Source organism: Nyctereutes procyonoides, unplaced genomic scaffold (genome assembly GCF_905146905.1).
Source record: "Nyctereutes procyonoides isolate TBG_1078 unplaced genomic scaffold, NYPRO_anot_genome, whole genome shotgun sequence".
NCBI classification, from domain to species: domain Eukaryota; kingdom Metazoa; phylum Chordata; class Mammalia; order Carnivora; family Canidae; genus Nyctereutes; species Nyctereutes procyonoides.
In genome coordinates, this window is record NW_026575020.1 from 26,987,121 (window position 1) to 27,009,131 (window position 22,011).

At 43.5% G+C, this 22,011-nt stretch overlaps 1 protein-coding gene across 3 annotated transcripts; it reads right to left on the minus strand.

The window, feature by feature from the left end:
* Positions 1-963: 963 nt before the first annotated feature.
* TLCD3A (TLC domain containing 3A) lies at positions 964-9,591 on the minus strand. 3 transcript variants are annotated; one of them, XM_055335373.1, is made up of 5 exons: positions 9,391-9,591; positions 8,897-8,980; positions 4,357-4,561; positions 3,107-3,202; positions 964-2,636 (listed from the first exon to the last, which is right to left on the minus strand). In XM_055335373.1, exons 1-5 carry the CDS (start codon positions 9,510-9,512, stop codon positions 2,367-2,369), a joined length of 777 nt encoding a protein of 258 aa, XP_055191348.1. In that variant the 5' UTR covers positions 9,513-9,591; the 3' UTR covers positions 964-2,366. The 3 variants fall into 3 exon arrangements, with proteins under 3 accessions (XP_055191348.1, XP_055191354.1, XP_055191361.1); XM_055335379.1 differs by lacking the exon at positions 8,897-8,980; XM_055335386.1 differs by lacking the exons at positions 964-2,636; positions 4,357-4,561 and having other exon boundaries at positions 3,145-3,202.
* Between the last annotated feature and the right edge of the window lie 12,420 nt (positions 9,592-22,011).

Consider the following 22,011-nt stretch of genomic DNA (forward strand, 5'->3'; position numbering starts at 1 on the left):
AGATGTGCTCTGCAGTTGGGCACAGCTAGGGTCTTAAAGATCAAGGCAAGCTGGGAGGGACATTTTCATAACTGGACTTATCCACCCTAGAATTTGGCAAAGAAGTCCAAAGGTGAAACCACCCAAGTGGAAAAATTGCAAGGTATGTGTTGTTTTGCACTGAAACCCTCTTTCAAGAGTCAGTTTTGTGGGGTCTTGGAAAGGGCAGCAAGGAAAATAACTTGTCACTGGTTAGCCGTGTGACTTTTGAACCCAAAAAGCCTGCAGCACTGTAAAAGGAAAACATTGGACCAAGAAAATTAAATAGACTAATAACCCCAAGAAAAGGAGTGTGTTCTAAATTGAGGACTTTTGCCATATAGTGAACTCCATTCAGTGGATCCAGGAGGGGCTGTGAAAACTAAGTCTGGTAAACACAGCAGAGATGGATCTAAAGGATGGGTGTAATTATCTTCTGCCTGGGGTGGGTTGTCATGGTTTTCAAGAGTGAGTGGGAGCAGGCAGTGGTGTACACAGAAGCATAAAAAGTGAACTTAACGTGTCCAGTTTATATCACAGAAGTAGAACTGGCTTGGGAAGCAAGGAAGGGGGGGAGCAGATATGTCCCATCACCTTCATATACATACCCTCACTCAAAATGAGGCATTATTTTGGTTCCTTCCCTAGCTCCTAATTGGGATTCACGTAGGAAGGGAAGATTGAACCCTGAGTTACCTGACCACTGGGCTTGAACACTAGGACCTATGATGTACTCTCAGAACCCCAGAAACATATTAGAGTAAGGTATGAGCTAGGCCCTCCTGAATGCTGAAAGCATGACCACAGCCCTCCACACTCCACTCTGCCAGCTGCATGGATGTGAACACAGACCAGACTCAAAGCATGCAGCAAGGAGTCCAGTCAGGTCACAGAATGGGCCTGAAAAGCTGTCAGTATTGATGTATTTAACAAATGAGAAGAAGCTAGGAAATATTAGTGCAATTTAATCACCACAGGGGTGATTTATAAAGATATGACAGTAAACAAAAACGGTAAAAAAAATTACAGCATTTGACATTTTTTAAATGGCACCTATTAAAGACTGAAATAGAATTTGAGACACACATTCAGTACTTTAAAAGTTCACGGAAAACAGTGAATTAAAAGGCACTTTAAAACATTTAGATCTTTACTACCACTTAAAAAAAAAAAGAAAAAAAAAAAACACCTTGGTAGCAGTTTCTAAAACCCATCCTAGATGAGGAACAATTAGTATTGGCACCAGAGGATCCTGTTTGCAAATGGTAGGTGAGTCAGTCACAGGATGTATTTTGGCCAGGGCTCTCTCGCACTCTTACTCTCCAGCCTTCTGTGGCAAAGTGGCAGTATGTTCCTTTAAGAACAGGCTTTGGAACACAAGCTCTGGCTTACTGGGAGGCAACGTGGATGAGACCTCTCACAGTTTGGAATACTGCCCATTTCCATGTCCTATGAAACGGACAATATCAAAGAGTGGGGTTACCCAGGAAAGAGCTTGAGAGGCACCAAGTCACTTTACCCCTACAGTTTTTAACAGCATCCTGTGTGTCTGGATATGGTGAAAGCTGGGTTTGAGGGGACATGCTAAGAAAGTAATAGTTTTTGTGGCTTTACAACAAGCTCACAAGTTTGATGCTGGTCTTCCCAAGTCAGCCTACAATGGCGCTGAGCTATCGGCCTCCCCACCTACTCATGTGCTTCAGGTCCCCTTCCCTGCCTCTTACCCCCGTGCCAGTGAGACTTCTGAATGGAAGTCAGTGGACGTAGGAGTTCAATGTTGGCACATGGATGGCAGGATAAGGCATGGGACCAATGGGTTATCTAGTACACAGTAAAAAACTACCTACCTACAATGATTTTCCTGGGCCAACATCACGAGGAGAGAACTTATTTCAAGAACCAAGTCATCACTTGCTGCTGGCCTAGTAAGCGTAGATACTGCCCTGAGTGGTTGGAAAGGTGGGTAGCCACCAATATTTAGGGCCAGGTAGGTACCCAGACACTTATCACCCTAGTCCACCTGTCTCCACACCCCATGCTTCTACCTCCCAGAACCCTTGAGGTGGGACCCAAGGAAAGATCCTTGGGCTTGCATTAAAACCACCTTGCTGCCAATGGAGGTCTGATAGGATCCAATTGTTGTTACTTAGAAAAAAGTGCTTTTGCAAAAGGGGCAGGTTAGAAGAGGGAGGTAATATGAATGTTCTTTAGAAAAACAAACCCATCCATCTGCTTATCAATCAATACCCAAAAGGCTGAGGCCACCCAGGGCACAATTTGGTCCGTGGAATACTGAGTGGAGGAGGCAGCTGATGTGAGGAGGTACCCTCACTGCCTCCCGGGAGCAATTAGCCATCCTTTTTGGCTGGGGTGGTGTCAAAGAGCCGGGTTGCTTTCTTGCACAGCAGAGAGAACCAGTAGATCTGGGGAGCGATGAGGAAGGCATTGGCCACATTGCAGTAGAAAGGGATGCTGAATGGCACTCGGAGTGGGCTGAGTCCCTGCTGTTGGCCATAAGACCAGTACATGAAAGGGAAGAGGAGGATCCGACAGGAAAGGAAGGTGGTCAGCGTGAGGATTCCGTTCACTTTGTACAGAAGGGTGTGCTGCTGCTTTAGCTACAGGATAAAGGGGAGGAAAATGCAGTTACCAAGAGGCTGTGCCTTCAGCGAACCACTAGCCCAAGTTCCATGGCAGTGAAGCCAAGCATCTAGTCTTCCAAAACTTGTGGAAAAGCTGACGGGAGTACTGCATATTTGTATGTGCACAGAGGCTTGCATTTTTCTAACCGTGATACTGAATTTGGCCTGAGCCACTCAGCCAACAGATACACGGAACAGTGGATTCAACAAAAAAGAAAAAAACACAAATCTGTGGCCACGAAAAAAATATACATAAAAAGCCATATCAAATTTGAATCAAAAGTACAATTTCATCCCCACAGGTTCAGACCAACTGACCTTTAGTCTGTCAAAGGGTCTCCTGTCCCACTATTGCAAGCACTAAGGGATTTCTCCAAGCCCCACAACCTGCCATGGAAGAGCAGAGCCGGCTTCCTCCACACCACCGCCATTTCATTCATACATGCCTGAATCAGAACTCTGCCCAGTGACACAAACGGAGTGCTCAGTTCGGCCATGAAGATGCAGCCAACAAAGAAGTCCCCAAGGTCTCCCCTAAGCCTCTGCAGAAGAAAAGGGGGAAAAAAGAGAAATAAGAACTAGAGGTTAAGGAACCACTGGAAGGAAAATTCTAACTAGGGCTATTGGAAAGGATAACCATGAGAGACCATGAAGGGAAAGGGAAATGCTAACTGACCAAGGATGACAGTTAATTCTCTGCTGCTTCCATAGCAATAGCCCTCTGGGGGTCAAATCCCTAGGACCCAGAGGCAACCTCAGAGATCAGCTGATTGCATCACACACCAAGCTTTTTCTGAATTTCAATGTCAGCTGGAAGAACCCTGTAGCCTACTTTTGGGTATCTGACTTAGTCATGCCAAGGGCACTTCTCCAATTTAATTCAACAAAATATGTGCCAGGCCCTGTACTAGATGTCAGGGTCCCAAAGCAATCAGGGGAAACTTCTTTTAAGAATGTAATGTACTCCACCACTCATTTTATCTGGTCAAGAAAACAGGATAGCACAGAATAGCAGCTCTGTCGCTACCACTGAAGTAAGTTACAATAAGTAAAGGCTTAGAGCCCCAGTTTCTTCCTGTCTGGCTAATAATATCTAATTATCATTTCTAATAACTTCTAATTATTAGTAGAAAGCTGTGAGCTTTTCAGCCCAGTGCTTATCACCTGATAGGCACTCAGGAGTTACTAATTTCCTTTCTGCAGTCTCATTTCTCTTCCTCACCAGGTGGGGAAATGGACCCAAGAAGAAATTGGAAGGCTACCTGCCTTGAGAGGGGGCTTTTGTGACATCAAAAGAGCACATACGGTACTCTGGCACTGTTACAGCAAATAACCAGTTGACTGAGCTACTCTCTCATTTTTTAAAACAATTTTCATGTTGTTTAGTATTGTATTTTATACGGTTTTTATATTTTATAAACTGAAGACAGAGTCTGACAGAGCCTAGGGAATCACAGAGGGCTGGGGGATTGCATAAAGGAAAATGGTAAGGAAGATCATGAACATTTCACATTGCATTGTCTTCTATAGGATCTGCCTGGGAGATTTTCCTGTGCTGCTGCTGGCACACAAGAGTGGGTGCAGGAGGACGGGGAAGGGAAAGAGGGACAGTCCACACTTGTAATGGGCAAGATACCAGTTTCACAGGAGAAAATGAGTGACTGAGTCTGTTGGTGGCTGTTCTGGAAGATCATACCTGTGCAACTGGCACAAGGACAAACAGGATGACTGCATGGTGCGCAACCATGAGGCGGTTTTTACTTAGGAAGTTTCGAAAAGTGGTGAGGGAGTGTCTGTGGTTCTGGTCTCTGGTTCGGTACCACTCACAGAGGTACATGGCGTAGGAGTCATAGATCATGTATGGAATCAAGAACCAGACATACTCTCGGGCAAGCCAGTGCCTAAAAGAAAGCACAGGAACCGTCCATGAGATGATTATGGATATCAACTATGAAGGCTCAAAGCCAACCTCTTCTTGAACACATCCCCTTCAGCTTTGTACCTGACTAGCTATTTTTACTCCCAACGCTTTACAGTTGAAGATGCTGGCAGTGATAAATAAGGCAAAATAAACAGCTTTAAACTGTTGTTTAAATTACAGGGCAAATTAATGAGTGTCAGAGGAAGAAAGCTGGGACTCACTCGGCACCATGTTTCAGTAACTATTGGCCACTACTTCCCTGATTTAGCTACTCATTTCTAATGGATTTTCTGGTATTTTGTGATATAAGCTAACTTTGAAATAGAAACCTCTACGAATGATTCAAGTGCTCCACCAAGAAACTGGTTTGAAGGTATTCCAAATGCCAAATCCAATATTTCCAGTTTAACTCCACTTAGTTGCTCAATAGTTGGGAGTTTCCTCTTGCATCTGCTTGCCACTCCACTTTAGGGAGTTCCTGGGAAGCTACCCTGACCATTTTTTTCTGTACAATTCTATAGCTAATCCCAATTCCACTCATTAAGAAAAATATGTCTGGAAATGAGCCCAGAGCTCAAGGGTTACCTTAACAGCAGTCAGATACCAGAAGAGAGGCTGGAACAAAAGACAGTGTTCCCATTTACTTGTCCAAGGGGCTTGAGTCAATATTTGCTGAGTCTAAATCCCTGTTTATCACAGTCCCGGAGCAGATTACAAGTCTCTAATTTCTTTTTTTTTTTTTTTTAAGATTTTATTTATTCTTTTGAGAGAGAGAGCATAAGCAAAGGGGAAAAGGGGAGGAGGAGTGGGAGAGGGAGGAGCAGATTTCCTGCTGAGCAGAGAGCCCAACACAGGGCTCAATCCCAGGACCCTGAGATCACGACCTGAGCAAAAGGCAGACACTTAACTGACTGAGCCACCCAGGGCACCCAGAAAGTCTGCAATTTCTACAATTTTGTTCCAAAATGAGAAATAATCGTTCTATAGAAAATGTAAAAAAAAAATCAGAAGAGAAATTATACACTCTGCTGAGAAGAGTGTATTCATTCATTCATTCATTCATTCATTCAATCAGCACATTTTTACTGAGCATCCATGTGTCAAATAAAAGAAACAATTTGGTTTCATGGTTCTCAAACTACCTGAGTGTCTAACCTGCAGTGCTTGTTAAAGGCTCTTCTGCCCAGAGACTCTGCATGCTATGCCTAGGAACCTCAAATCTTTGTTTTTAACTTTGTCAAAGGTGATTTCCTAAGAAGCCAGTCCACTGCACTGCAATATTGGAAATATACTATAGAGAGGGTACCGTTCAGGTTTCTGTTCCGGACTGAGTCCACACTTGTCACGGCACAACTAAATCATTAAGAAGCAATGAAACACAGGGGCACCTGGGTGGCTCAGTTGGTTAAGCCTCTGCCTTCAGCTGAAGTCAGGATTCTGGGGTCCAGGGATCAAACCCCATGTCAGGCTCCCTGCTCAGCGGGGAGTCTGTTTTTCCCTCTCCTCTCTGCTTGTGCTCTCTCTGTATCTCAAATAAATACATAAAAGCTTAAAAAAAGAAGTAATGAAACAAGCAGACAAGTAAATAAATGCAAATATAACATATCTGTATGTGAATTAATTAGCCCGGTTCCATTCAGGCAGAAAGGTGTGATAATTAGTCTACTGCCCATCCATTGCTTTATGGAAGCAATTCCAAGTAAAATAACTATGAAGAACCTACTAAAAGCTTAACTGAAATATAACCGGCTCCTCCCCTTGAGTGGAGCCTGGGGTTTTAATATTTTGCACACAGTACCAATCCAATGAGAGCTGAAATTGGGGCTGAAAGGTAGAATTCTCTGAAGACTTATTAACGAGATCTGGATAGAATCTTAACTCCCACCAGCCTAGGACTTAACTTTCTTTGTAATATCAAGATAATAATTCTTGTTTTACTTCCCTGACAAAGTTATTGTGCAGATTAAAAAACTAGAAGTGTGCAAGTCCTTTTCAATGTAAAAAGTACTATCCAAATATAAGTATTTAAAACCCCCATGCCTGGGGCTATGACTGTTGGCCCTTTTAGGGATCTGGACTCCTTTAAGAATCTCCTGAAATCTTTGGTCCTATACCACATTATGCATATAATTTGGGGTGTGTGTGTATATATAATCTATATGAAGGCATAAAATGAAAAGGCATATAATAGGGGTACTTGGGTGGCTCAGTTAGTTCAGTGTCTGCCTTCAGCTCAGGTCATGATCTCAGGGTCCTAGAACAGAGTCCCACATGAGGCTCCCTGCTCAGTGGGGAGCCTGCTTCTCCCTCTGCCACTCCCCCTCCTCCACTGGGACACAGGTGCACATGTGCAGTCTCTCTCGATCTCTCTCAAATAAATAAAATCTTGGGGTGCCTGGCTCAGTCGGCCAAGCCTCTGCCTTCAGCTCAGGTTATGATCCTGGGGTCCTCAGATTGAGCCCCACATCATGCTCCCTGTTCAGTGGGGAGTCTGCTTCTTTTTCCTCTGCCTTTCTTCCCACTTGCACATGCTCTCTCAAATAAATACTTTTTTAAAAATCTTAAAAAATCCCACATGATTGAAAAATAGTAGAGTGTACAGTATATAAGCCCCAAAAGGACTTTTTCTTTTTAAGATTTTATTTATTTATTCATGAGAGACACAGAGAGAAGCAGAGACAAAGGCAGAGGGAGAAGCATGCTTCCTGTGGGAAGCCTGACATGGGGCTCAATCCCAGGACCCCAGGATCAAGGCCTGTGCCAAGGCAGACGCTCAACCACTGAGCCACCCAGGTGCCCCAAAAGGCCTTTTTTTAAAGATGATCTAGGTGCCTTTAAGACATCCTTACAAATACACGTAAAGGCAGAGGGCACAGAAATGTGTCTATCTCTATTTTGTAAGTAGAGAATCTAAGACATAAAGATACAAAAAAGGAGGAACCTCAAAAGCAAACTCAGATGTCCTACCATGATCAAACCACTAAAAATACAGAGCTTCTGAGGGGAAAACACAACAGTGGTGCTATATAGGATTGACAGTTAATGATTCGCAAATATCTTCTGAAATGTATACTAGGTCCCTGCTGCTTACCCTCATCTCATATTAGCTCAAAAAATGCTGTGAAGTCACAATTGTCATTTTAATCTTTGCAAAGGAGGTGGGTTTTAAGTCTGATATGACAAACTGGGGACAGTGAGGGACCTTGATGCATGATCAGAAAATGCTCGATGAAAATAAAAATTTAACCCAGACAAGCAAATGCTGTTAGCCCTGCTGTTATAGCCTGCAGTCAAAGTCACTTGACCTATCTTCTCTTGGCATCTATAATTCATTGCCGATAGCTGGGTTTGTCTAAAAAGAAGCATAGAAAGAAATGTACAAAAGTCACAAAGGCAGGACTAATCCCAAATAAGATCCAGACACTAAAAAAAAAAAAAAAAAAAAATCCAGACACTAAATTTGCAGGCTACAGTGAAATGGATATCCTGCTCCTGCTCCCATCACATTCCAGTCGCAACAGGTAAAAAGCAGGACACTTTGCAGAATCAACGAGAGTTAAAGGACTAGGAAAGGCTGTGAGACTTTCCCTGCACATTTGACTATCGCTCTTCCACTAGGAGAAAGAGTGGTTCTAGGAAGACAGGTAAAAAAAAAAAAAAAAGCTTTTTAGAAAGAGCGGAGGGCGGGGTGGGCGTGTTCACAGTTGCCCAGATCTAAACACTACACAAAGTAGACCATCCAGGTCTTTATGATTTGTTTCACTAGATGTGTATTTCCTGACCCGCCTCTGGACTGACCTCTAATTCCCCTACAGGTCAGTCTTCTGAAAGCACTAGAAACCTCTTCGTTGCCTTTAGCAAATCCAGAGGAAAGACAGGAACAGCCCTTGTAAATAAGGGTTGGTGGATTTGTTCCTTTCCATAGAGGGTCTCTGCTAACCACACTGGGCATACGTTAGCCAAAGAATGCTCCAGAGCAGGATCCGGGTGAAGTCATTTAAAAGAACCACAAACCAGACTCCCGCCTCCAAATAATTCTCACTCTTAGGTATCTCATAAAGAGCTTGAATCGATGGGCCACCTTAAATCAGACGTAGACCCTGTCATTGTCTAGCGCGTCTTCAGTCCTAAGTGGGCGAGGCTGACAGGTAAGGAGAGGAAGAGGTACTAATTAGGGAGCTCAAGGTTTCCCATCAATCAGCTACCTAACAGCATGTGCTGAAAGAACTAGCGCCTTTGCGCCGCTCAAATGTGGAAACTTCGACAGAGTTCAGCGCTGTCATTCGTGCGGCTTTCCGCGGGCATGGCAGGTTACCTGTCCGTGATCACGTCGCTACAGGAGCGGATGATGACGATCCCTGACCCGGTGGCCAACACAGCCTGCACCGAAGAAACCAGCCTAACGTGCGGCAGAAAAGAAGAGGGCAGGGGTGGAAATGCAGTCCGGCGGCCAGCGTAAATGCCAAAGCCCGGGCGGCCGGCGCGGGGAGGACGGGGTCCCGCCGCCGCCGCGCTCCCGGCCCCGAAGCAGCTGGCAGACGTGGGCCAGAGGCTCCCCGCCGGGTCCCCGCCGCGTGGGCGCCCTCCGCCCTCTCCCTCTCCCTCCCGGGGCGGACACCGGGGTCCTGGAGAGCTCTGGCCAGCGCCCGCGAGGGGCAAGGCACCAGGGAGGCAGCCCCCTCGCTTCCTGTCGCCCCCCTTTTCCGCCCTCGGCGCGGCGCAGGGCCGGCAGGGGCGGGCGCCGGCGGGTCGGGGCGGGCAGGGGCGGGCAGGGGCCGGCGCCGGCAGCCGGCGGGGCCTCGCCCGTACCTGGTGCTGATCATCACGCAGTCGCTGTCGCTCCATGCGGGGCGCGCGCGGCGCAGCCCCCAGGTGCAGAGCGCGAAGAGCCCGGGGAAGAAGAGCGAGCCCCAGGCCAGCGTCAGCAGCATGGGTGCTCGGGGGCGGTCGCCGCGCTCGGCGCCCTCGGCGTGGCTCAGGTCGGCTCCGCGCGACTCCCGACGGGCGAGGCCCGCCCGCCCCTATTTCAACCCTCCGCCCCCGCCCCCGCCCGGCCCCCGTCCGGCCCCGGCCCGCCGCGACTCCGGCAGCCGCCGGGCTCGGCCCAGACCCCGCAGCGCGGCCCTCCGCGTGACCAGGCAGGCGGCCGCGATAGGCGCGGGCCGGCCGGGGGGGGCGGGGTCTCGCCGCCGCCGCCCCTGGGCCCGAGGCTGCCCCGGGTTCCCCGGCCGGCCAGGTTCCGAGGGCTCCGCCGCTGCGCCCTGCACGAGCGTCGTGGAGCCGAGGCAGCGGCGGGAGGGGCCGAGACTCCCGGGGCTTCTGTTCCGTCACCGCGGACCCGTCCCCTCCCTGCGGGACCAGCCCCGACGGACCAAACGCCCCGCACCTGCCCTCTGCTCCCCAGCCCCAGGCCACGGGGGCGGGGGCCGGGGCAGACGCAGGTAGAAGGCCGCCTTGGGTCGGACCCCACCCCCCCAACCCACGAGAGTGGGCGAGCCCTCCAGGCCGGGCCGCGCCGCGCCATCTGTCTGACCGTAGGGAGAGGACAGGTGGGCCTGTGGCCATCTGCCCGCCTGGCATATGTACCCTGCACTCCTGCGTCCAAATAGGAGTCTTAAGGAAATGATCTCTCTGTAGGCCAAAAATGGCTTTTCCACGTCCTGACAACTGCTGCAGTTCCTCCAGTAGGGCGGAGGTCGCTCCGAAAAGCATTAAATCCTGCTACAGAAGCCCGCAGACCCTCTCTCGATGTGCTTAGCGAGGTGGAATTCCGTGTCTGTGGACTTGGTGTGGCCCTGCGCTACTGCCTCTGGCCTTTATCTTCCTCAGCGAACGAGGGTGGGAAAGACCATTCATTTAGGTCTATTGCGGTTGAAAGGCTCTGTGGGTCTCTTACCACCTGACCATGCAAAATGCTGAGGAAAGCCCTGTAAGAGATCTCAGTCTCAAACAATGGGCTCAGCCAGTCTGGGCCACTGTTTCATTTGTGAAACGAAAAGGCTGAGCTACAAACTCTTTAAAGCTTCCTCCAGTTCTTAATTCTTCTGATTCTATGACTTTTTTTTTTTTGAAAGATTTTATTCATTTATTCATGAGAGACACACAGAGAGGCAGAGACACAGGCAGAGGGAGAAACAGGCTCCGTGCACAGAGCCGGATGTGGGACTCGATCCTGAGACCTTGGGATCAGCCCTGAGCAGAAGGCAGATGCTCAACCGCTGAGCCACCCAGGAGTCCCTGATTCTATGACTTTTATAACATGATTTCAGTTAGATGCCAATTAAATTTCTCTTTAATTAATAATTAATCATGGCCGTTACTGATGTAGAAGCAAATAAAAACACAGCTTTTAACATCTCATATTATTATTGAGGGATTTACAACATTAAGGAAACAGAATACCCAAAGGAAGGTCTGAAATTTCTTCCAATGAGGGTAACATCCCTAATTCCCAAACTCATTGCTAACATACTGGGTGAACTGAAAAAGACACTTCAATTTGGTAGCAAGGTACCTGGCAAATACACAGCTTCCTGTATTTTCACATTTGCATGTGGACAAAGGACAGCTATGTGTAAACTTTCATCGCCTCCAGGGCAAGTGCTGATGAATTCCACTTGCTATTCCCTACCTAAGTATCCCAGTCACCTCCAGCTCCAGCTTTTCCAGAGGGTCAAGTGGTTACCCATCTTCCTTGCTTTCTCTCCTTTCAGCAACGCGCACCAAGGATGCTAACTTTTAAGTAATGGGGAAAAATCTATTGCCTATGCAAGTTTGTACAGCTTTTACGGAGTCTATGAAATGAAAACAAAACAGATGTTTCACATATAGAGAAAAGTAAGTAAAATCAGTTTCCAACACCAGGCTCATGAAGTCACCAGAATGTTATGCTCAAACCAAAAAGCGTAAACATGAGCCTTGGCTTTTCAACCCCTTAGGCAAATGATAAAGCCTTCTTAATACAAACTTCTATGCCCCTTCAAAAGTTTTGAGTTGTGTTTCCTTCTCCAGGAAGGTTTCTTTTTTTTTTTTTTTAAGATTCTATTTATTTATTCATGAGAGACAGAGACAGAGAGAAAGAGAGAGAGAGAGCGTCAGAGACACAGGCAGAGGCAGAAGCAGGCTCCATGAAGGGAGCGGGAGTGGGACTTGATCCAGGGTCTCCAGGATCACACCCTGGGCTGAAGGTGGCGCTAAACCGCTGAGCCACCTGGGCTGCCCTCCAGGAAGGTTTTTACCTGTTTCTCCTAGGCACATTTATAAATTTCCTTTTCTAGATCACTTTTGCATTTGAATAGTGAGCATGTGCTTTTATTTGTATGTAAGTTTCCCCACCACACTGTTAGCCCTTTGAAACAGAACCATGTCTTTTCATTTTGTTTCCCAAGTTAGGCCTGGCACATTGCCAATGCTCAAGAAATATTTGATACTTTTTAAATGCTAATATTTATTGAATATTTACTATGTGCCATGCACTATATCAAACATTTTACAAGCATTATCTCATTGGATCCTCACAAAGAATCTATTAGCCTCTGATCCTCTGTGTGTGTGTGTTTGCGTGCATGCAAAGTAAGACCCAGACCAAGGAAAAAACTGGCCAAGTTCACACTGCTGGTGGCAGGGTTGAGATTTGAACTCATTACTGTCTGCTTTCAGCATCAGTGCACTTAATGACTACACTCTCTTCAACCTTGATAGCAAGGGAAGAGTAGTGTTTTTCACAATATAGTTTCTGATTAATAACAACTGTTCCTAATTGTTTCCTCCTAGTTTAAATGTGTGGAGTGTAGTTTATGGGCTCTGGTGCTGCTATTATTAACATCATTTCATATGTATATATACCTTCACAATTTTTCAAATCACTTTCACATATATTAATCTCACTTGGTCCTCAAAATAATCCGGTGAAGTAGGTGAGCATATTACTTCCTTTTAGAAGAAACTGAAGAATGGTAAACTGACATGCCACCCTATGAAGTCACAAGGCTCAGTTAGAACCCAGGGCTCCTGATTATGTTCATGGAGATTTCATCTTGTAGATTGGGATTTAAGTTTTTTTTAAATTTCTTTTTTACTTTTTTTTTAAATAGATTTAGTTAATTTATTTGACACAGAAAACACAAGCAGGGGGAGCAGGAGAGGGAGAAGCAGGTTCTAGGCTAAGCAGGGATCCCGATTAGGGGCTCACTGAGCCAAACAGGTGCCCCAAGGAATTTTTAATTATGCCTCGTAGGTGGGTTTTGAGAATGAAATTTGCATTGATGTCAAGGTAAACCTCATTTGCAAAACTCCCTTGAAAGGGAGTTTATAAAGCTCCCAGTTTGGGAGGGCTATGGTGGGATTTCTCTGGTTCCTACCCTATCTCTTCCATTCCTTTAAACACCGTTAGGGAATAGGATAGCAGAACTCTTCCCATTCTACTCCCTGGTTTCTCTAGCCTTAAATTGGAAATATCATATTTACTTGTACGAAACTCTGAGAATACTCAGGTGAATGTCATTAAGATATATGATGTGTGGGCTGCTACCCTCGATCAAGGACATTTTCTTCCTATCCAGAAAAATCTGTCAAGAAAAAACAACTGAGATTCACAAATGAACATCTTCATTTCAAGCTCCAAAACTGAGACCTTGGAGGTCTGTATCCACCCATCTACTTAAAAAAATCGTAACAGGGCAGTCCAGGTGGCTCAGCGGTTTAGTGCATCCTTTAGCCCAGTGCCTGATCCTGGAGACCCGAAATCGAGTCCCATGTCAGGCTCCCTGCATGAAGCCTGCTTCTCCCTCTGCCTGTGACTCTGCCTCTCTCTCTCTCTCTCTCTCATGAATAAATAAATAAAATCTTAAAAAAAAATCGTAACAGAGGGATACCCTGGGTGGCTTAGCTGTTGAGCATCTATCTGCCTTCAGCTCAAGGTGTGAACCCGGGGTCCTGGGATCGAGTGCTGCACTGGGCTCCCCGCAGGGACCCTGCTTCTCCCTCTGCCTATGTCTCTGCCTCTCTGTATCTCTCATGAATAAATCTTTTAAAAAAAATCATAACAGAGAAAACCAAACTCTATGCTGAAATGAGTTATTTTGCTTAGAACTGCACTTCATTTCTGTATAGGGGCTTTGGAAACAGAGCAAGAAGAACAAGGGAAGAAATAAAATGGGAGACACAGAGAGAAAGATATAGCACAGGAAGCAGATCTATTAGAAGACTGAGATCAGTACAGTTACAAGGAATAAAATGCCAAGATACATCTCCTTTGACTCAGGAAAATAAACAGATTCAGATACAGAGACTGGAATTCACAACAAGTGAACAAGAGAAAGGGGCAGTAAGACACAGAGAAAGGTAAAAGGAGATGTACAGAGGGAGAAAGTGCTAGCCTTTTATGGAACAGCATTCCCTTTAGGCTGACACCAGCAAAAGCCACATTGCATTTGAAGATCAAGTAAGGAGGCAGCTTGTTCTTAGGACAGAATGTGGCCAGGAGGAAGTGAATCAATCGCCACCCTCCTCTTTATCCTGCACTCTGCACTCCACAGGAACACCTGATCATTATGGCCTTGCACTGATACTTGTATGTGTGTTTCCCCTTTAGACTGTGCCTTTTGATGGGCACGCAGGGCCTGTCAGTCCAGAAGACAACCAAGACATACAGCGCAGGGGTTAGCATTAGAGGGCCTGAGTTCCAGTCTTGGCTCTGCTACAATAAGCTGTGTGACATGGGGAAAACTACTTAACCTCTCTGTAAAACATGACTTCCTGGGCCTACCTCCCAGGGTGGTTGCAAGAATTAGATGAGAGATTTTCAGAAATACATGTAAACTACATGCCAGGCACAGGAAGGGGCTATTCTTTATAGATGGCAGCACAGTTACTTGCTCTGAAACTTCTCAGTAAATATCTATTGGATTGAAGACGAACTAGACCTGGCCTTAGCCAGCTGCCAGGCTGCAGCTTCCTCAGTTTTATCCTGGACTATGTGCAAAAGCAAACTGTAAGTCTAAAGAGGCACAGTCACACCCCAAGCAAATGGTTTCCACAAACAGTGACCACAGCTGCACACCACAGGGAAGTCTTTGCTCTGGTACAACATGATAATGGTTCTGTCAATAAAAATCATTAATTTACACAAAGAACTGATTATATGGTACTTGCCTTTGTGTATTGCTTTATATTTTTAAGGCACTTTCACATACTTCTTTTGCCGTAAGTGCAAAAATTTGCTTGTTTGCAGATAATCACACCTAGCCAAAAGTAGTGTGAGTTCTAAACTCAAGTTTAAAAAAATATTCAAGGGCATTGAACCATTAAGGAAATTACATTTGAAATGAATTAGATCCAGCAAATTGCTGTGAACAAATTCAGCTGCCTTCCTAAATCATCAGATCAATAATTTTTAATGTCTTCATGTCTCATAAATAATTCCATAACAGGTTTATTTTGCTTACTCAACTCTAATGGTATTTTTAGTTTTTTTATAAAAAAATATGTTTGGGGGCACCCGGGTGACTTGGTTGGTTAAGCAACCAACTCTTGATTCCATCTCAGGTTGTGATTTCTGGGTTGTGGGATCGAGCCCCAGCAACAGGCTCTGCACTCAGTGTGGAGTCTGTTTGAGATGGACTCTCTCTCTTTCTCTCTGCCTCTGTTCACCCCCTCACCCTCAGCTAACATGCACTCTCTAAATAAATTTTTAAAAATATGTTAGAAAAAATAGATATGTTAGACAGTAAAACATGCCCATTATGGAAAATAATAATAAATAATGCTATCACCAAGATATATTACTCTCATATATTAATATTTTGGTAGATTTTTTCCCAGTCCTCTTTAAATGCATTTGTTATATATTTGATTGAGATTATGCTTTAAATTAATTTTGAATATTTTACTTATAAATATTTTCAACATTATTACAATCTTTACAAACCTCATTTTTAATAAGTCAGAAGGTATTTGATTTTTGATTATTATAGATTATCTTCTTAACTCGGGGAGAGTGGGTTTGTCTACAGATGCACACTTTGGCACAAAAACAAACAAGGTCTTCATCTGTTCTGGTAACTTTATTTTTTTTAAACCTTTTTAAAAAGATTTTATTTATTTGACACACAGAGAGAGAGAGAGAGATTGAACACACACAATCAGGGGGAGAAGCAGAGGAATGGGAGAAGCAGGTCCTCTGCTGAGCAGGGAGCCGGACGTGGGACTCAATCCCAGGACCCTGGGATCATGATCTGACTCAAAGGCAGACCCTTAACCAACGGAGCCACCCAGGTGCCTCTGTTCTGGTAACTTTTTTTTTTTTAAGATTTTTATTTATTTATTCATGAGACACAGAGAGAGAGGCATGGGGAGAGGGAGAAGCAGGCTCCTTGCAGGGAGCCTGATGTGGGACTCGTCCCAGATCGGGAATCCTGCCCTGAGCTGAATGGCAGATGCTCAACCGCTGAGCCACCCAGGCGTCCCTGTTCTGGTAACTTTAAACTTAAAAATAGTAAGAGTCCCATCCTTATTAGCATTTAGTTTCTGTCTTTAAACTGGGCATCATAGTACCTATAGAAACTCAAGCTGCTACTTAAGTCTCTAGTTTTTGCTTTTTATAGGCTGAGCTCTATTAACCTATTTAGTAAACTGTAATTACGTAGGCACTTGGTGCTTGTTTAAGCAATAAAGGAAAACCATTCTTTGTGAAGCTAAGTTTGTAGTATCTTTTACCACACAGGCAACTTCTACCCCAACAGTTAGTTACTTCTCAACAAGATTGTGGATGAAAACCCACATGGCCAAAAAGTAAAAATAATGCAGAGAAAGTGAATTAGTTACAAAGACTTAAAACTCTTATTTGGGAAGGAATCTTCATTATATATATAGCAACAAGAACCTCAGCCCCCAGCATACTAGTGCATACTTATGTAGCAGCTGTCACTACTTGTCTGTGACCGACTTCACAAACTATTTTTTAAAAAGGATTTTATTTATTTATTCATGAGAGACAAAGAGAGAGGCAGGGACACAGGCAGAGGGAGGAAGCAGGCTCCCTGAAGAGAGCCCGATGTGGGACTCGAACCTGGGATTCCAGGATCATGCCCTGAGCTGAAGGCAGATGCTGAGCCACCCAGGTGTCCCCTTACAAACTATTAATTGTGAGTCTGAAGACTGAATAAACTGTTTAGTTATGAGCCAGACTGAAATACTTTTGCCCTGGAGGCAGTACAGATTTCCATGTTGTCAGGTAACATGATGGAGCTGCCCCACAGAGGTCTTAGAAGGATTCAGAAAGTTTTAAACACTGCTGCAATATAAAGGATGGGAGCACTTGCTAGTCAAGATTCTGCTACTGTCTTTCTTTTATGTATGATAAGTCCATTGTTGTCTTATGCAGCATCTGTGGGTTGATTGGTTTAACTTTATATGTTTTCTTCTATTTCAATTTTAAGTGCCATGTTCACTCCATCTGCTGCTGTTTAACACTCTACTTTTGGGTCCTGCCCAGTATGGCAGCACACACATAAACCTTCAAAAAAGATTGTAACATTGAAAAGAAAGAGAATATAGTAATTTATCAAGAAAAATGAAGAAAATCAACTGAAATAAAAGAATAAAATAATCGAGGTAAGCTGGCTGGATACAAGACCAATATGCAAAATTACATGGCTTTTCTATAAGCCAGCAAATATCAATTAGAAAATGTAATAGAAAAGGAGGACCAGGGGGATCCCGGGGTGGCTCAGCGGTTTGGCGCCTGCCTTTGGCCCAGGGCGCGATCCTGGAGCCCCAGGATCGAGTCCAACGTCAGGCTCCTGGCATGGAGCCTGCTTCTCCCTCCTCCTGTGTCTCTGCCTCTCTCTCTCTATGTCTATCAAATTAAATAAATCTTAAAAAAAAAACAAAAAACAAAAGAAAGAAAAGGAGGACCATTTACAGTATTTTTAAAATTTTAATCCCAGTACAGTTAACAACATAGAGTGTTCTATTAGTTCTAGGTATATTTTTTAATTTATAAAATCTGTTATTAGACCTAACAAGAAATATGCAAGACCTATAAGTTACAAACCTTTACTGAAAGATATAAAAGCCTAAATAGGGCAGCCCCGGTGGCGCAGCAGTTTAGTGCCGCCTGCAGCCGGGGGCGTGATCCTGGAGACCCTGGATCGAGTCCCACGTCAGGCTCTCTGCATAGAGCCTGCTTCTCCCTCTGCCTGTGTCTCTGCCTCTCATTCTCTCTCTGTGTCTCTATGAATAAATAAATAAAATCTTTAAAAAATATATATATTTAAAAAAAGCCTAAATAAATGGAGAGCATGGTCCTAAAGGGAAGATTCAATACTGTAAACATGTTGATTTTCCTCAAATTGATCTATAAATTCAATACAATTCCAATTGAATTCCTAAGATGTTTTTAATAGACTCAGTAAGCTCTTTCTAAAGCTTCTATGAATTAGAAAAAATGTGCAAGAATGGCCAAGAAATATTTGAATAAAGAATACTGGCGGAAGGAAGGAAGGAAGGAAGGAAGGAAGGAAGGAAGGAAGGAAGGAATGAATTTACAGTATATCAAAACAACACCCTCAAATTATCATAATTGAAACAGTATAGAAGAAACAAAAAGATCAACGGAATAAAACACAGTCCTGAACTAGACCCACTAAATTTAATCTGTGGTAAATATATCATACCTGTGGGAAAGGATGGACTAAGAAAACCACAGAAATCATTAGCCTTCCTTCAGAAAAAACAAAATGAGTTGAATACTGTCCCTCTCCAGAATTCATGTCCTCCCAGAACCTCATGATCTTATTTGGAAATGGGGTCTTGGCAGATTTAATTGTGGTAAGGATTGAGTTGAGACCGTATTGCATTAGGGTAGGCCCTAAATCCAAAGAAAGTATCCTTGTAAGAGACAGAAAAGGACCCAGACACAAAAAGGAAGGTGATGGAGTAGAAGAAAAGAAGAAAAGATGGAGTAAGAGATTGGAATGATGAATCTACAAGCCAAAGACTGCTGGCAGCCACCAAAAGCTAAGGGAGAGAACCTTGGAACAGTTTCTCAGAGCCCCCCAAAACGAATCAATTCTACCAACACCTTGATTTCAGACTTCCGGTCTCCAGAACTCAAAAAATTCATTTCTGTTGTCATAATGCACTCAGCCTTTGATAATTTGTGATACACAGTCCTAGAAAAGTAATACACTGCCACACATGAAACACAAACATAAATTCCAGATATATAAAAGATTTAGGATGAAAAGCAACATTACAGATGTATTGAAGAAAAGTTTGAAAAATATTTTTATAATTCACAGACTAGAGAAAGCTTTCCCAAACAAGGCACAAACCCCAGGTGTCATATAGAAAAAGACAGATTTGTGTATGCTAAAACAAAACTGTACATCAAAGGGCACTATTAACAAGTTAAAGATAAGTATTAGTTAAGAAGAAAATATTTGTAGTACATAGCAGAGTAAGGATTAATACCCAGAATAGCCAAAAGATCCTACAAATTATGAAGAAACACAAATGACCAAGAGAATTATTCAAATAATATAAACTGGATATAGATGACATACAAAAAGGCCAATGAAAGTTTTATAACTAACTTTAAAAAACTGATAACGGGGCACTGGGGTGGCTCAGTATTTGAGCATCGGCCTTTGGCTCAGGGTCCTGGGATCCAGTCCTGCGTTGGCTTCCCCCAAGAGAGCCTGCTGCTCCCTCTGCCTATGTCTCTGCCTCTCTCTCTGCATCTCTCATGAATAAACAAATAAAATCTTAAAAAAAAAAACCAACCCTGATAATATCCTGTGTACATAAAGATATAGAGACATAAAAAAAAAAGATACAGGGACATAGCAATTTTCTTGATGCTGGTAGAAGTATAAATATGTATTACAAGGATATAGTATTATTTTTTTGTAATAGCAAAAACTTAGGAAAAATCTAAATATCCAGTAAAAAAGTAAAATATTTTATGGTATGGCCAAACTATAAGATACTATATAGTCACTGCTATATAACCATGCAAAGAAAAGTTTGGAAGGAAAAAAATACCATGAGTATGTATATGGAGTTCATGAGTATGAACTCATATGGTTTCATGAGTATGTATATGGAGTAAACCTTAAATTAAGAGTGACTTTTACACTTTCCTGTGTTGTATGAGTTTTTCCAATAAAAATGGTTGTTACATAAATATAAAAAAGGAAAATCATAATAAACACGTAGAAAATAATGGCTCTAATTATTAAACATGCTTGTTTTCTATGGAACATTATTTAGTACATGCATGTGAATATCTTGAAATATAGTTAGAAATGGGATGAAGAAGAGCATGCTGCCTCCCAAAATACATGAAAGGTAATATTTTTAAAAACATGACATACATATAACAACATACTTTTGGGGTCATCATTTTTTAAAGTGTTGAAATGTCATAAAAGCTCTTAGAAGACAGTGGCTTTGATTTTTCAAAGATTTTCCCCCATTTTACACACACACACACACACACACACACACGAGAAGATATTTAAGCTGGTATAAAGTACAATGCAAATGTACTTCATTGTATTAGTTCCTAAAACCATACACTATCATTTAGTGTAGTGGATTATATTGGCTCATAAAATGTTACACTCTAAACCCAACAGAGAACCATGTTTGGCAAGGGCAGTGAGGGCAAAGAAAAAGAGCAATTGAGAATGAAAAAAGTCAAGATTTTCATAGGCAATTGTAACTATGAGATTGACCCTAAGGAGAGAAAGCCAAGTGTGGATATAAAAAATTTGGAGACTAATGATGACCACAGGAACAGTCTCAGCAGTGACTCTCAATGGGGGACTGGGGTGGAGGAAGCCGTCAGAATCTTGAACAATATTATATTTAGGAAATAAAACTTTTAACAGTTTTTCTGGTATAGACCTAAAGTACAGCCAGGCAAAATATTCTTGGCTGGTGGAGAAGGGATATCACCTTGTGTTATCAGTGGTTGTGAAAACTAGAGAATATTATGTGTGGGAAGGTTGCTCACAAGTTTTTTATGTTTAGCAGAAGAAGGCATGGACTTAAAAAAGGGTTTTTTTGTTTTGTTTTGTTTTGTTTTTTAATAAGAAGTTTAAGGGACACCTGGGTGGCTCAGTGATTGAGTGGCTGCCTTCAGCTCAGGTTGTGATCCCAGGGTCCTGGGATGGAGTCCCACATCAGGCTCCCTGCAGGGAACCTGCTTCTCCCTCTGCCTATGTCTCTGCCTCTTTCTATGTTCTCATGAATAAATAAATAGTCTTTTTTTTTAAGGAAGTTTAATAAATATTCAGTGGAATTCCGTTTCCCTTAAAATTCTATGCAAAATGTGCAAATGTGTATTTTTCTGGGGAAAGGACCTACATGGAGTTCTTCATGTCCTAGAAGGGATCCAGGCTCAAAAAATATTAAAAACTACTGGTATAGACCAGAAGAGAAGTGGTTGAAGATCCAGCTCAGGGAATGCAACAGAAAGAAGGGGAGGCATCGAGTCCCACATTGGGCTCCCTGCGTGGAGCCTGCTTCTCCCTCTGCCTGTGTCTGTGCCCCTCTTTCTCTCTGTGTCTCTCTCATGAATAAATAAAGAAAATCTTAAAAAAAATGGTTGTACTAGTTAATGTCAATTTCATAAAACAAATGTTTTTCTTTTTTGTTGTAAAGTATAAGACTGACACAAAAGGTTTGTCATTTTGACTTATATAATTATCACCTTGTTGAGTAGGTGAAGGAATTACTGAATGCAAACCCAATGGAGCCAACATGGAAGGGTTCTAAAAGCATCCAGGAGCTAGCACGTACGCATGACTGAATGCCTGAGCTATGATCGTGGGAACAGGCAAGCTGCTGAAGCTAGCTGGAGATTATGATCTGTTTAGCAAGAATGGGCATGCACAGAGAACCAGAGTACCAATCAAGGCACAACTGGGTGTCCAGCCTATGGGAACAAGCAGAACACCTGAATGCCAATCAAGAATGAATGCTGGTGTTCAGGGTATTCAGAAACTTGAGGAATGTACAGCAAAAGACTATCATCATGAAAAGCCACATATCCCACTAAAGGAGTGCCAAGCAAACATTTTTTTGAACAAGATTTCTTGCAGAAATCAAACTAGATCTCTCCATTACAAGTTGATGGGAACTTTGCCACCCATAATAATAATAGGATCTGTGTGGGAACGCCTGGGTGGCTCAGTGGTTGAGCATCTGCCTTCGGCTCAGGGCGTGATCCTGGGGTCCTGGGATCGAGTGCCACATCGGGCTCCCCACAGGGAGCCTGCTTCTCCCTCTGCCTGTGTCTCTGCCTCTCTCTGTGTCTCTCTTGAATAAATTAAAAAAAAAAAAAAAAGGATCTGTGTGTGACAGGGTTTCAGAGTCCTAGGGGACATTTTGGAAATTTGTAGGGAGTATTTTTGGTTA

Excerpts from the sequence above, each read along its gene's own strand:
- TLCD3A (XM_055335373.1), bottom strand. The coding sequence starts at position 9,512 with ATGCTGCTGACGCTGGCCTGGGGCTCGCTCTTCTTCCCCGGGCTCTTC. Across the intron at positions 8,981-9,390 it reads TGCGTGATGATCAGCACCAG|GCTGGTTTCTTCGGTGCAGG; the intron begins GTACGGGCGAGG and ends GCCGCACGTTAG. Across the intron at positions 3,203-4,356 it reads TCCTTGTGCCAGTTGCACAG|AGGCTTAGGGGAGACCTTGG; the intron begins GTATGATCTTCC and ends TTTCTTCTGCAG.